This window comes from Phaseolus vulgaris, chromosome 10 (genome assembly GCF_000499845.2).
Source record: "Phaseolus vulgaris cultivar G19833 chromosome 10, P. vulgaris v2.0, whole genome shotgun sequence".
Taxonomy (NCBI): Eukaryota; Viridiplantae; Streptophyta; class Magnoliopsida; order Fabales; family Fabaceae; genus Phaseolus; species Phaseolus vulgaris.
The window spans coordinates 5,799,965-5,815,930 of NC_023750.2; the positions used below are offsets into that span (position 1 = coordinate 5,799,965).

Here is a 15,966-nt window from a genome sequence, read left to right on the forward strand (position 1 = left end):
TAACCTTTTGTATTTTGCGGGAAGCCAAGAAAAATACCTTTGATAGATCTATCATCTAATTTTTTCCTATGTGCAGTAATGGTACTAGCATAACAAAGACAACCAAACACTTTTAGAAAGGAAATGTCATATGGTTTTCCAAACAACTTTTCATGAGGAGTGATGTTATCAAGTAATGGAGTAGGAATAGCATTTATTAAGAAAACAGCATGATTTACAGCAAATTCCCAAAAAATAGGAGGAAGATTTGCTTGAAAAAGTAAAGCCCGGGTTACATTTAGTATGTGTTGATGTCTACGTTCTACAATGCCATTTTGTTGTGGTGTTTCAACACAAGATTTTTGATGTATAATTCCCTTTGAAGCATAAAAATTTGACATAGCAAACTCAACACCATTGTCAGTACGAATCGTTTTGATATTAGTTTTGAAATGATTTTGAACGAAAACAGTGAAGTTAATGATGTGCTGACGCACTTCAGATTTGTTATGCAACAGAATAACTCAAGTATAACGCGAGTAATCATCAACAATAGTCAAGAAATAACGAAAACCTTGCATAGAAATTATGGAACATGGTCCCCAAATATCAAAGTGTACAAGATCAAAAATAGCAGAGGTAACAGTATTACTTAAAGTGAAAGGAAGTTTTCTCTGTTTTGCACGACTACAAGTGTCACATACATGATGAGTATCAACAGTAATAAAAGAGTATTGTTTGCTTAAGACATGTAATCTTTCATGTGAAGGGTGTCCTAGTCTATAATGCCATAGTGTTTTGTCTGTGATATTACAATTAATAAAAGGAGCAAAACAATGCGGTTTAGATTGACTAGAAGCAGGCAAGGTAGTGACAAGATACAAGCCAGCAGTGGCTTTAACTGTACCAATCCTCTCTTGAGTGAGATTGTCTTGTATAATGCAATGGGTTGAAGTGAAAGTTAAAGTGCATTTAAGTTGGTGTGTGAGTTTAGAAACAGATATTAAGTTTAATTGAAAATGAGGCACGTATAACACATCAGACAAATAAAACTGATCAGAAAAACGTACTAAACTAGAATATGTGGCATAAACTTACCTGTTGAAGAATGCTCAGTATTGGGGATTTCATGACGCAAAATGTTGGTAAGGAATTGGCATTGTTGTGATGTAAGTTGAATCCCCTTTACAAAAATCAGAGAAAAGCTCATAGGGTTGAGGTTTGCACCCACTTATATACAATGAAAGGCTTTAATCTCTAGTCGATGTGGGATCTCCAACACATATCTCACATCTTTGACCAAGTGAATACATAATTTTAATTAAAAAGAAAGACAAAATCAATTTATATTGAATACATAATTTTAATTAAAAAGAAAGACAAAATCAATTTATATTGCGAATTTTTTCTACTTGTAAATAATCTTCTTTAGGTTGGTTTCTTTAGAACTTAATTAGTCGATTTAATTATTAAAATATATTTTTATTATTTTATTATAATAATTGTTTTATATGAAAACGGTAAAGGGGTTGAATTTCTTCTTCTTCAAATAAATGTTTACGTAAGAAATAAAGAACGTATATATATTTACCAATTTTACATATCAAATTGAAACTAATTTTATTTCAAACAGTAAAAAATAAGAAAGTGCAAATAAAACTTTTTCCAAAAAAAAATAATTTTCAAATTATAAAAACATGGATAGTTCATAGAGGAAGGACCAAGTATACAATTTTTTTAAGAAAATATAATTATTTGTCAAAAAATATTTATAGTAATAATTGTGAAGCATAGATGTACGAAAGCTTGGACAGAAATTTCCAATAGTTTGTAGCACCACTAGCTTTGTTACATTTGTATGGCTAAGAGTTTCTACCAAAACTTTCTTTGGTTTTATTCTTCATCATTATTTTGGTTAAGTCAATTAAATTTTGACTTAAATATAATGAAGTAATATAATTAGAGTTAATTAATAAGATGTTTATGTTATAATTTTGTCTTTAAAAAGATGAATCAATCATTAAATTGGTCGATTTAAATTTTCGTTGCCATTTTTTTTCATTTTGTATTTAAAAGACGTTTTAGAAAATTAAAAAAATATAAATTTTGGACAAAAATAACTTATAATTTATATTTTATTTTTTATTTGTATATCTCTTTTATACTGTTAATCTATGAAACTTAGAACGCTTCTCTTATATGGTGTGTCGGTGTTCGATACTCGTATGACACTTGTAGGATACATATCCGTGAAGTGTCCAATTCAAAAAATATTTGTTATATTTTTGACAATTCTAGTACAATTCTAACAAAATTTTAAAAAGGAAAAATACATTGATTTTAAAAAATCAAACTTTATTGTATAAATTGTTATTATGATTATAAAAATAAGAAACAAATCATTGTGAACCAGTCATGAAAAACATCTTTCTGCTTCAAAAAATAATCTAAAATATACTTATGTACATAAATCTTTATTGTCATATTGCCGATAAAAAAAAATTATTATCAATTTATATAATTCATAATTATATAATATATAGATCCGTATCCCTGTGTTTTAGACTTTAAAAATTTTATTTACGTATTTTCATGTCCGTATCCGTGTCTGTGTTACATATTAATTAATATTAATTAGATAAATAAATAATTGTGGCACAACAAAGTGATAGCATGTGATTTGACCATTTTGTCCCTGATGGTTCCCTCTATAATAATGGAGGTATGAGGTGAGAGTTCAGAAAGCTTATCATTTCCAATGGCAGAAGTGAGGAACATGCAAGTGGTTCTGAGAGACTATGTGGCTGGTTTTCCGAAGGAATCAGACATGAACATTCTGGAAGGAAGCATAAGATTGAAGGTTCCAGAAGGTTCGAATGAGGTTCTTGTGAAAAACCTGTATCTCTCTTGCGACCCTGTCATGAGAATCATGATGATCAAGGTGGAAGCCATTGATGAGTATCGTCACTACACACCAGCTTCTGTGAGTTATCAAACACTTTCTTTTTCTCTGTTTTCACACTCTATTTTGCTGCTATAAAAATCGCTGGTTCAACTCATTTAATATTTGTAATTTTAAAAATACTAATTTATCATGAATTAGTAAGTTTTATGGATTCATTAATCTAAATTTTAAAATAGATTTGGTTTTTACATTTATGAAAATTGATTTTTATTCCTAATCTAAATTTTAAACTTTTTATATATTTGTAATAAGTAAATTAGCAAATTATTGAAATAGGGTTATTGTTAGTTTTTTTTATATGAAACATATTTTCACTGTAAATTAGAAATTAATAAATTATTGAAATAGGGTTTCTTGTTAATTTTTTTATATAAAATATTTTTTCACTCTAAATTAAAATGTTAAAATATTTTATATTAAGTTAACATGGATTTGCTTGTTACTAAAAAAATACTGATAATCAATAAGTTTTTATTATAGATATTAGAATATTTAAAATTTAAATTAAGAAAAAAAATTACATTATAGAAATAGCATATTTAATGCATATTTTAAAACAATTTAATTAGTAAGTTCTTTTATAAATAATAACATATGAAAATTAAATTAAAGATCCAGATTAAGAATTAAACATCTGTGGATAAATATTAAATATTGAAAATATTTAATTTTTAATATACTACAAAAATAATAGTTTTATTATAAAAAAATTAATTCTATTAATTTTGTTTAAATTTCATTAAAAGTTTATGTAAGTAAACACTTATTTGATCTTCATTAAATAGTCGCCTATGATTATTATTAAAGGTAAAATTAATTTTATTATGTAATTAAATTTAAAGATTTATTAAGAATTTTAAATTTATAAAATAAAAGAAAAATTACAAAGTTGTTGCTCTTAAAAAAGATAAAAAGACCTTTTTTAAGATTAATTATATTTTAACTTTAAGTTTACTCCTTATAAATATACGTGACAGATAAAAACAAAACTATAGAATTAAAGTTTTTATATTAATTTTTTTATTATAGTAAAAATGAAATATATTGTAGTTAACTGACTACTTATCTAAAATTTATATAATATATTAATGCATTAAAAATGTTATATTTTTTAATTTTCACTAAAAATCCACCAAACTCACTAATCTTCCCTAAGCAAGCTTTCATCTTTTAATATTACTTTTGTTTAATGGTTTTAATTTTCCTATAATACATAACAAATTGGAAAACTTAAATTGTAATTTAACTTAATTAAGTAGTTTTATTTTTAAATAAATTGGTGTGGGCAATCTAAATAGACTCTCTTGTAAGGTCGAATTTTTTTATTGATAGTAAAAAGATATTACTCGTTAATACGTGTATATGTATATATAATTTATTTTCAAAACATCTTTCAATATCTATAACCTAATTTCAATAATAACATTAATATACTGATTATTGATAATTTTTTATTTAGATTTTTTTAAAGATTAAGGGGCAAAGATCATAGAAACATTTATAGTTTACAAATTTGTGTTAAGATTTGACTTTATTGATTTAAGATTTTTGTTTAGGTTTATGGAATTAAAGTTATTTTTCAGGGATTAATTTTATCTAAGTTTATAATTTGTTATAAAAAGACTAATTTTATTGGTATTAAAAAGATTAAAATATATTTATATATCTTTTTAGACATGTAAATAAAACCATTTGTAAAATTATTTCCCTATAGTATTTTCTAATTTTTTATTTATAATTCGTATAAAAACAAATTTTAACTTGTCAAGTACTCTTTTTTTCCTGTCAAAATGTTTACGGAAAAACTACTTCAAATACTCTCTACTCATTTTTTATTCATATATATAAGTAAATTTAGTTTTTATTTATATATTTAAAACTTAATTTTTTACTCTCCTTTCAATTTTATAAATTTAGATCATAGAGATTTAAAATATATTTACAATTACTAAAAAAAATTATAAACATAAAAAAATTATAAATATATTCATAAGAACTAAAAAAAATAATGAAATGATGTATGTAGAAACTAAATGAATATTTTTAACTTATAGAAAAAAAAAAACACTAAAACATCAATAGCAGAGTTAGTATTAAGTTTAAATATAAATATGGATGATAACTTATGTTATGAAGAATATTGCAGCCATTGACAGGTTATGGTGTGTCTAAAGTGGTGGAATCTGGACATCCAGATTATAAGAAGGGTGATTTAGTTTGGGGAATTACTAAATGGGAAGAATATAGCTTTATCACCTCATCTCAAATATGCTTCAAAATTGAGCACACTGATGTTCCACTTTCCTACTACACTGGAATTCTTGGTATGTACATTCAACACCTCATTTCACTATCATCTGCATGAAAGTCTTTTTTTTTTTTTTTATCAGCAAAAAATTAAATTAAGAATACTTCAGGAGTATTCCAACCCTCGTACATAATCCAAAAATTGCGATTTTGGATTATAAACAATAAACCAGAAGAAAAAAATAAAGGCTGTTTGCTGCATAAAATGCAGACAAACCGCACCTTGCTACTAATAATCTGCTATAAGAACTTCAACCTGCAGCTTCTGAATTGGCCAGCACCTAAACACCAAAACTCTCCAAAACTATAAAATTTCTATATTTTTATATTTCTAATGCTGTAACAGTTTTAATTATGTGGTTCTCTTCCCCAGCATTCCTCATGCATAGCATGAAGTTCATATGTGATAATTACTCCTTTTTTTTGGATTTATTTGATAATCACCATCACAGAAGAGACTCTGGAACTTTTATGGAGCTTATTTGGATTTTGCTTATCATGTATAGTCTAAGCAGATGGTTGAAGGTTTTTACAAAAAAAAGTAGTGCAAATTTTTTTACAAATTACGATTGGATAAAAAAAATTATGAAAATAGATAAGTCATAGACTATGTGGATGACTTTAAAGTAAAATTTGTTTATGATTTCAATGTAAAACAATATAACTGAAATCAGTCAGGACACAACTTCACTTAAAGATAATTTCCGAAAGTCATCTCATACGACTTCTGTTTAATAAAATTGACAAAGAATTTTTGTTTAACGAAATTGACAAAGTCGCATTGGTGGAGGACTTCCGCGTGAAGTCTTTTAGAACCTAAAGTCGTATTCATGGATACGATTTTTACTTTAAAGTCGTCTACATTGTGTACGACAAACTCACTTTCGAATAAAAAAATTACTCAAAATCCTAATTTGTGAAGAAAAAGAATCACTTCTTTCTTGCAAAATCCGGTGGTTGAATGTAGATTATGACCTTTCCATATAAGCTCAATGTTCAGAAGGCTTATTTCAATGATCTTTCACTAAGCTTATTAATAGGTAGCTTGGTACAACAACTATTCATCCCTAGTAATTAACTACAAGTAGTAGCATGAATAGCCAATTCAAAACATGCAGCTACAGTGGCATAAAAGATAAAGTAGTAACAGCTACTATGAAGAAAGCAGTAGAACAACCAACAAACCTTTTTCCCAGTAAAACTATAGACAGTTGTGCCTGCAATTAACAACCCTGCTCACAGCAAGTCCTCAAGTGAAAATAAAATAAATTCCCATGACAATGTCAGATACTTATTCATTTGCATGCACATTCTACGTCACCCGAATGGATCTTAGCAAGTTTGCATGCAAGCTTATGATATTGCAAGGATTTATATAACTCTGTTGTGCCTTATGACCCATGTTATCTCTGAATGAATCACAACAAGTTTGCATGCAAGCTTATGGATGTTCTTGCATTGTTTTCTGCAATTTTGATGTACCTTTTGACCCATAAAATTTTATTTTCTGATCACAGGTATGCCAGGAATGACTGCTTATGCTGGTTTCTTTGAAGTAGGTTCTCCCAAAAAAGGAGATAATGTTTTTGTTTCAGCTGCCTCTGGTGCTGTTGGTCAACTTGTTGGCCAATTTGCCAAGTTGAGTGGTTGTTATGTTGTTGGCAGTGCTGGAAGCAAAGAGAAGGTATTTGTGCAACTATTGTTATTGTTAGATGTTCCTAAATAAATTATTATTGGAGTCAACACTTAGGATATTCATTATATCGTTAAGCAGATAATTATTTTGAATTAGCCACAACAACAAAAGCCTTTTCTTTCAATAGTAAATCCTTTTCACTCTGAAAGTATATTTTATATTTAAAAAGGTGTTTTTGTTTTCTTAACTCCCACCCCTTCCCATTTCATCAATGAAAGAAATTCATGCAGAGAATTGTTTTAGAAAGCTTTGATGGTGAAACTTTTTTAATAGGAAACATTGTTGTAGAGAAGTGTGATTAACAAGGCTAAAAATTCATGCACTAAAATGAATGTCTTGCAACTAGGTGGATCAATTGAAGAATAAATTAGGATTTGATGAAGCCTTTAACTACAAGGAGGAGGCAGACTTCAATTCAGCTTTGAAAAGGTTAGTATGTAACAATGTCCTAATAGATAAATATGAGTTTATCTTGTTTTTCTATATAAAAAAAATGTTAACAAAAGCATCACTGAGTAGTGTTGATGGATATGAATTTTCAAATCAGGTACTTTCCTGAAGGCATTGATATTTACTTTGAAAATGTTGGGGGCAAGACACTTGATGCAGTACTCCCAAATATGAGACTCCATGGTCGAATACCTGTTTGTGGAATGATCTCTCAGTACAATCTTACTCAACCAGAAGGGATAACAAATTTGGCACATCTCATATTTAAGAGAGTTAAAATGGAAGGTTTTGTTGTAAATGATTTCTACCATTCATATTCAAAATTCTTGGAGTTTGTCTTACCTAAGATCACAGAAGGAAAAGTTCTGTATGTGGAAGACATTGTTGAGGGTCTTGAGAATGGCCCCGCAGCGTTGGTTGGCCTCTTTAGTGGTCGCAATGTCGGCAAACAAGTAGTGGTTGTTTCTTGTGAGTAAAATTCTATAAATAAATTCTTATTTTGTAAGTTTTACTTCAGAATTTTCAATTTTTGATTGGATATTCAACCTTGTTTTTATGGTCTATGCAATCAACTTTCATTTTGTTTAGAATAATTATTGTATGAGGTTAATTATCTTTTGAAATTATTGAAAAAAGACACAATTGTAACATCTAAACTTTTAGTTCTGAATTTTTTATTCAATAACGTTTATCTCATAATAACAAAAACTTACTATGATACCTTCATATACCTTAGAAACTTAAACAATGTTTCTATAATTATAGTACTCAATACACCTTTGAGAGTTTATAACATGTGTTTCTAATAGACATTATTATAAAAAAATAATCCTAAATTAATTCCGACGGAAAGTAAACTTTGTATTTTCAATCATCTAATATCTTCTTGAACAAGTGTAGTATCTAACGTACCAATTCAACTTATGCATATTTTGTTCACAACATGTAGTCTATATTGATCATGATTCTAGACTATTTAATGAATATATGTAATAAATAACAACTTTTTAATCATATATTTTTTAAAAACATGTTCAATCAAACTAATATTATATTCAAAAACAAAAATAATTAAATCTATGCAATTTATCAAATACTCTATTTACACTTTCTGTTTATCATTTAAATCATCATTGCCTAAACAAATTTCTTCAATTGAAAATATCTAAATTTAATGCAAATATTTCTCAAATTTCTTTAAAAAGAATCAATTTCAAATTTAGTATCTCAACTTATATGAACAAAATGATTTTGTTAATGTTATTTCATTTGTTTTTTCTAATAAAACTACTTATAAATATACTTTCTCAAACAACTCGAATCAAAATCAAATTACAAAATTATAAAACCGAGTCTTCTTCTTCCCCCAACTAGTTGCCTTCTGTTTTCATCACCTTTTCCAAAATATTGTTTATTGTAAATATGAAGTTATTATAAAATTTAAAATTAACATATTCAAGTATTTTGAGATATATATTAAAAAAATCATTAAATAAAAATAATTAGCTGTTATATAGTTAGTGATAAATAATTTTTAAATTCTAAATATTCAAAAACTTTCCTCACATTCTCTCGCAGTCCATTCTGTCTCTGTTGCTTTCGCTGGCATCATCCCGTGTTTTGGGTGGTGTCATTCCCGGTCACCGGCGGTGTTTGTGGTGGTGGATGGTGTTTTCTTGGTCTGTGTAGGGAGGGTGTGTGGCGCCGTTCGTGGAGGTGGTTGTTGTGGTTGGGTGTTGTCACCGGAGTCACGTGTTGGTAATACTGAAGATGGAGGTGAATGAGCATGGCGGCGGGGTTGATTCTAAAGGTGAAGTAGCTATCACAAATGCTGCATCAATGTTTTCATAACAGCACATCAACTGTTTGATGAAATGCTGCATTCAATTGAACTTAAATTGAACCTCTACTTAAACTGTGTCTATAGCATGCATGGGACTGGCCCTTTGAACTTATGTGTCATCCTTTAGAATTTGAATAAATGCTTAGAAACCACAAATCTTTTGACTGTTTGTGTTGTGTTTGTTGTAGATCAAACTTGAACTCCCGATCCTTCTGTACAGCATTTGAACTCCATGCTGGAGCTGATATTGAAGTTGAAGAAAGGTCAATACAATATTTAGTTTGAACTGCATTCGTCAGAAGCATAGAATATACATACCAACAACGAACAAGAGGTATTGTGTATGGTACTATAGATTAATCAAAATATTTGATTTTATAATTTAAGATATACAGATCATTAAATCACCCATCGTATTGGAGAAAACCTGTCGTTAAAACAGTGTCCTGCACTTGGTAGGCATTTGTTAGGGTGTTTTTGTAACTCACCTTTCCAAGATGCTCATGAATTATAGTATCTTCTTATTAAGAAATGAGTTTAAGCTAATTCATCCTCATAAATTTGGTCTTATTTATAGTTCACACTTATATACTGCAATTTGGTCTTATTTATAGTCCACACTTATATAATGCAATTTGATCTTATTTATAGCCCACACTTATATACTGCAATTTGGTTATCTGGTCTTATTTATAGTCTATGTAAGATCTCAAATACTTATAGCTCTAAGTTGATGTGCGCTCTATACAATTTTCAATAAATAACTTTACTTTTTTTCCTAGGGAAATATTCCCTACATAAGATTATAAGGTAGTTTGAAAGTAAAGCTAAGTGAATTGAGTACCTAATGTAACAAGTAACCACTGAAACTTTTTACTAGTTTAATCTTTTTCTTCTTCTTCATAGTTCTGGGAAATGGAATTCTTAGATTAGAAAGCCATTGGTTTTTATATTTTTAACATAGGGAAATAAAAAGGTAAATTTTACAGTCTTGATTAATTTACTTCCTCTTCTTTGTATGTGCGTGAGAAATTTTACCGGCATCGAAGGTGCAAGAAAGTTAGTTTTCTTGCAAAGTGGCCAAATGATAACACTCTTTGTTGTATAATTGTACTTGAGCACCTTTATACTTTTTCTGTTACATAGGCTAAATGCAGGAAACTGGTGCAAAATGATAACAGGGTTAATGTAGTTTCAATGTTTCGTGAGTAGAAAGAGGAATTCAAATCCATTTTGGGGGTCAGTTAGGGTAGTTTTTCAAATCATTGAAGAAAGTAATGGACAACCATTTTCATATAAAACATCCCGTCTTTCATTTTCTTTATTGAACTCAAACCCCTGATATAACCACCTGCATATCACACCTTTAATCCTTGGATCCTTCAGTTTTTACCTCTGTTTGAAAGCTGTACTCTCCAACCAAAACCAACCATCCTATTCTGCAAGACCCTTTAAATTTGTGGGTGTCTGTCTAAATAATGATGTGGGAATGGTAGTGTCTATAACCACTTCATAAGCATTGATCCACTTATACAAACCTAATTGGGAATTTAAACAATTTGTTAGAGTCTATAACCACATTTAAAGATGACATTAACCATTATTTATCCATATATAGTGCAAGACCTTCACCGTTGAAATTAAGCAATAGACACAAAAAGGAACACCTTAAACTCCACCAATTGCATGTCCAAGCCATGTAAAAAATGGATTTAAGACATTAAGAGGTCAATGAGTTTGACATTGGAAGTCAAAAGGGAATTTAACCAAATAAAAAAGTGATTGCATTGCAAATCATAAGTATGTTTTTGATATTTCAATTGAATATAAATTTAATTCGAATAAATACCCCCTGTGCAGAGCAAGTGCAGGGTCCTAACATATTAAAACGCTGACTCTTTCTTCCTACACCTCCATACCTTATTGTGTATCATACTAAATATAAAAATACTATTTTATTACTTTCGGATTACATAATCCAGAAGCTAATCTTATGTATAAAATAGACTTTCAGATTATGTAATCCGGAAGCTAATCACAAAAGACTTCTAAATTATATAATCTGAAAGTTAATTTTAAATAAAAAAAACTTTCGAATTGAATTATGTAATCAGAAATATTGAAAAAGTTATTTTTGGAATAAGAAAAATTTATGGCCGTGGCGGAGGTGCAGGAAGAAGCAGCCTAAAACGCTTGGTTTGGGTTTTCTTTTCTTCTTTCGAGTGTTGTTGTTGTCTGAGTCTCGTGGTTCAATCACAGTGCAACGGAACCAATGCATAACATTGAAACCGTAAAACCCTAACCATTCACGAAGTGAGAGTTTGTGTTGCGAATTGTGATAATTGATTGAATCGAGTTGTTGAATCGGTGGAATGGAGGTGGAGTTGGAGCCTCGCGTGAAGGCGCTTCCGTTCAAGGTGAAAGCCACGTCGTGAGAATCGCCGTCGCAGAAAGCGCTCCACGTCCTCGACACCGACCTCCGCACTCACTGGTCCACCGCCACCAACACCAAGGAGTGGATTCTTCTAGAACTCGATGTCAGTCCCTCTCTCTCTTTCTTCAATGCAGCTCAACGTTTTCTTCAATTTTCATTCTCGTGCGTCTCGTAGTAGTTGTAGTAATAATGTTTTTCCTCTGACTTATTCGGTTTCGTAATGCTGTAATCTCTTCGTATACGCTGAATGATTGTTTCCTTCGTTTGGTTTTGGAACTCTAGGTCTGCTTCCTGATTATGAGCTTTCGATTATAAACTAGATGATTGTTTCTTTCGGTTGGTTTTTGAGCTGTAGGACTATTTTCAGATGGAGAACCTTGTTTGTTTGTTTAATTTGGTGCATAAATGAGGGAAACTGGTACTTAGGTTTGCATTTTCGATTATAATATAAACGGTGTATGATTGTTTCATTGGGTTGGTTTTTGGACTCTACGGCTGCTTCTAGACAGAGAACTTAATTTGTCTGCTTAGTTTGGTGCATAAATGAGTGAAACCCGAACTTAGGTTTTGCACTTTCAAATTTTGTTTTCTTCCTCTTTTCATCGTTATATTACTAATAAATAATAAGTAGTAAATAATAAATGATGGATGATTGTTTCCTTGGTTGGGTTTTGAACTCTGGGGCTGATCCAAGATGAATTATTTGTTCTGTTTGTTTAATTTGATGCATAAATGCGTGAACCTAGAATTTAGCTTTTTTGCATTTTCTATTTTTCTTTTCCACCTTGTTATTATCATTATAATGATTATTAATTATTAATTAACGATGAATGATAGTTGGGTTAGGTTTTGAACTCTAGGGCTGATCCAAATAGCTTTATTATTTGTTTGTTTAATTTGATGCATAAATGGATGAAACTAGAACTTACGATTTACACTTTCAATTTTCTTTTTCAACTTAATAACACTCTTTTCAAATCATTGAAGAAAGTAATGGACAACCATTTTCATATAAAACATCCCGTCTTTCATTTTCTTTACTGAACTCAAACCCCTGATATAACCACCTCCACTTCACACCATTAATCCTTGGATCCTTCAGTTTTTACCTCTGTTTGAAAGCTGTACTCTCCAACCAAAACCAACCATCCTATTCTGCAAGACCCTTTAAATTTGTGGGTGTTTGTCTTGTAAATAATGATGTGGGAATGGTAGTGTCTGTTTGATTTAAATTCCAAACCAAGCTTACACCATTCCAATACATGAAACCCCATTTATAGCATAATTTCCAGAGCAATTTTTTTTTTTTCAACATGGACTATTGGAGGTTTAAATATGAAGTTAAACACGCCTGAAGTCATCTACAACTTTTGAATCAAGACCTTCTACTATCTACCAAGTTATGTTACATGTGAATGACTCTATGGTAGCATGTTATCTTGAAATTAATTGAGTAATTACACCAGTATATTGCTGCTGTTAGTAATTTATCCTGAATTAAGATTTTATTCAGACATGAAGGGTGCATCTGTCTTCTAACCATAACAATTATTTCATATTGATGAGTAATTTGATTCCTTTCATTAAGAAAATAGACAAAGGAATCATGAATGAAAAAGATAAAGATAAAGAAAAGTATATTTATTCACTTAAAATGTGTTAACATACCTTTCCTTTTCTTATATTTGGTGTTGCTTAGTTTTTATTAAACTGATTTTCATGCTTGGTTTTCCATCTTCTATTAGACAATTGAAAATGCCAGTTATGAAGCGATATGTTCTGAGACTGTTCATATCATTAAAGTATATCACTGCAAACGTGGTAGACAGAAGCAACGGTCGAATTGTAGCAACATCATCCACTGCAGAACACACCATTAAAGAGTCACTTGAGTGTGGTAGGTCCTGCAATGCTAAAGCAGCTACTGTTGTTGGGGAGGTGTTGGCCAGAAGGCTCAAAGTTGAGGGCCTGAATGAAGGAGAAGGAAGAGGTATTCACGCAAACATAGGTAAAGAAGTAGGGAAGAAAGGATTCAAGAACCAAACCAAGGTTTGGGCTGTTATGAATGCTCTTAAGAACAATGGAGTCAAACTCATCCTCGATGATGAAAACGATGACAAATTCTTGGCCTGATTCATGTTAAAAATATGGTGAGTCTTCTGCTAATAACTTCTATGCAATCAAAAGAACATGGAAGTATTATTTCTCAGAAGCATTATTGTCAGAATCTAAATGAAAATCTTCAATTTAGTTATTGAAAATGTTAGCAATAATCAAAATTACAAGGAAGTATTATTCAATATTATTTCTCAGAAGCATTATTGTCAGAATCTAAATGAAAATCTTCAATTTAGTTATTGAAAAATGTTAGCAATATACTTTTACCCAGATACTCTTATTGTTGGCAAAAATTTATTGAAAATCACAAAATTGTGTTGCTTGTTCTCACTTTATTTACTGAGTTTTATCCAAGATTTTGTGATATTTTTTATAGATTTTAAACCAAAGTAAGATTATGTTACAAGAACTCTTCTTTACTTCGTTTTAATTCATTTGTGATAGTAAAACAGATTAACTTATCAGTCATACCAGATGTTTTGTTTATCTTTGTTAATATAATAATCTAATACTTTTAAGTTCTAATTATCTCTCCTCGTTCTTTCTCTTCTTTTGTTTATAATATTAAAATTCACATTGTGACTCTTTTTATAACTAAATTTGAATATTAAAATATTTTAATATAACCTAACTAATAACGTAGAATAAAATAAATGTGTGTGTATATTACTAAGATGTAATATTTTTTAAATATTGAAATTCTTTCCTACAGTTAAATGCTACAAACTAAATAATAATAATAATAATTTTAAATAAAATACCTAACCTTTGTAATTTAATTCAAACTAAAGTGACTTACAATAGGTAAACAATTATTTGGATGTGATATCTTTTAACTTTGAGATTTAAAGGGAACAATTTGACGTCTAAGGATTATTTTTTTTCAAAATTCAACAATAATAATAAAAAATAATGATTTATTAGAATTTCATGTAAAACTCGTCACAGCTATTTACAATCAAATTTTTCTTTTTTACTTGAATATTAAAAAATAAAATTAATAGAGAATTAATAATTCAAAATTTAATATTTCTCTTAATGACATATTTAAAGTTGTAGCTAATAATAATTCTGTTTTCAATAATAAGTCTTATTATAATAATAGTATCTAATTTAATCTTAAAATAATAATTCCATATTAAATTTTTAATTTATTAACTTTTAAATCACTTAAGATGGGATAAATATTTTAAAAAATAAAAGTAATACGTTTAATTAAGTATATTTAATTTCTTTGTTCTCGAATTCAACGTATTTTCTTTTAATAACTTTGATTTTTTAAAAAAAGAAATTCGTCCCACGAAAATCATGCACACTCACTTACATATTTACTTATTTAAATTAGTTATTCATATTTTTATAATTATTGTTTCTCGATTTTATATTTTTAAAGTGTTATTTAAATTAAATAACATTCACATATTTATAAAATACTCATTTTGTGGTACAATCTACTTAACAATTGTTCGATCCAAAGTAAATAAATAATCTGATTCATTAATATCAGCCAAAATCTTTCTATAAGAAAATTGATGTCATTGTTAATTACTATCATTGTGGCTTTTCAATATCTTAATCTCATTATTTTTATTGTCTCTTTTAAAGTTAATCTCTTTTACTATTTTTTATTTAAAATTAGTCATAAAGAGTTAGGTTTCATATTTATTTTGCTAAAAATGAAATACCATTTATATAAATAAGGTTCTGTTTGGGTATTGAAAAAACATGTGAATTCTCAAGGCTGCTTTCATGGTAATTTACTCTTTTTAAATTGTAAAGTTCACTATTTTCTTTTTTTTAAGGGTTTACTAAAATGCTTTTCGAATTCTAAAATTTAAAATATATAATTATATTATTCCACAATTTAAAATATAATTTTAAGAATTCCACAATTTAAAATACAAAATTGTAAATATTTAATAATTTAGAAAATACTTTTCAAATAAATATCTTTCCAACTCTACAGTTAAAAATAGGAGATTATATTCTGGATTGTAAAGTTTGAAATGTATTTTGCTTGATTCTTAAATGTTTTTCAAACTCTATAATTTATAATATATTTTTGTATTTAAAATAATAAAGTTTGAAAGATATTTTCTAAAATAAAAAATTATATTATTAATTGTAAAGTTAAAAAAATTAAGAATCCATAAAAATATACTCTACAATTTACA

At 28.6% G+C, this 15,966-nt stretch overlaps 2 protein-coding genes across 3 annotated transcripts; both read left to right on the top strand.

The window, feature by feature from the left end:
• Positions 1-2,666: 2,666 nt before the first annotated feature.
• LOC137818467 (2-alkenal reductase (NADP(+)-dependent)-like) lies at positions 2,667-7,990 on the top strand. The gene is made up of 5 exons (XM_068621914.1): positions 2,667-2,962; positions 5,091-5,268; positions 6,769-6,935; positions 7,294-7,376; positions 7,495-7,990. The coding sequence occupies exons 1-5, from the start codon at positions 2,738-2,740 to the stop codon at positions 7,871-7,873; spliced, it is 1,032 nt and encodes a 343-aa protein (XP_068478015.1). The 5' UTR covers positions 2,667-2,737; the 3' UTR covers positions 7,874-7,990.
• A 950-nt stretch (positions 7,991-8,940) lies between these two features.
• Positions 8,941-14,111, top strand: LOC137819235 (large ribosomal subunit protein uL18c). Of its 2 annotated transcripts, XM_068623022.1 has the most exons (3): positions 8,941-9,207; positions 9,429-9,574; positions 13,420-14,111. In XM_068623022.1, the coding sequence occupies exon 3, from the start codon at positions 13,430-13,432 to the stop codon at positions 13,805-13,807; it is 378 nt and encodes a 125-aa protein (XP_068479123.1). In that variant the 5' UTR covers positions 8,941-9,207; positions 9,429-9,574; positions 13,420-13,429; the 3' UTR covers positions 13,808-14,111. The 2 variants fall into 2 exon arrangements, with proteins under 2 accessions (XP_068479123.1, XP_068479122.1); XM_068623021.1 differs by lacking the exons at positions 8,941-9,207; positions 9,429-9,574 and adding an exon at positions 11,173-11,777.
• The last annotated feature ends 1,855 nt before the right edge of the window (positions 14,112-15,966 follow it).

Excerpts from the sequence above, each read along its gene's own strand:
- LOC137819235 (XM_068623022.1), top strand. The coding sequence starts at position 13,430 with ATGCCAGTTATGAAGCGATATGTTCTGAGACTGTTCATATCATTAAAG.
- LOC137818467 (XM_068621914.1), top strand. The coding sequence starts at position 2,738 with ATGGCAGAAGTGAGGAACATGCAAGTGGTTCTGAGAGACTATGTGGCT. Across the intron at positions 5,269-6,768 it reads CTACTACACTGGAATTCTTG|GTATGCCAGGAATGACTGCT; the intron begins GTATGTACATTC and ends TTCTGATCACAG. Across the intron at positions 6,936-7,293 it reads GTGCTGGAAGCAAAGAGAAG|GTGGATCAATTGAAGAATAA; the intron begins GTATTTGTGCAA and ends TCTTGCAACTAG.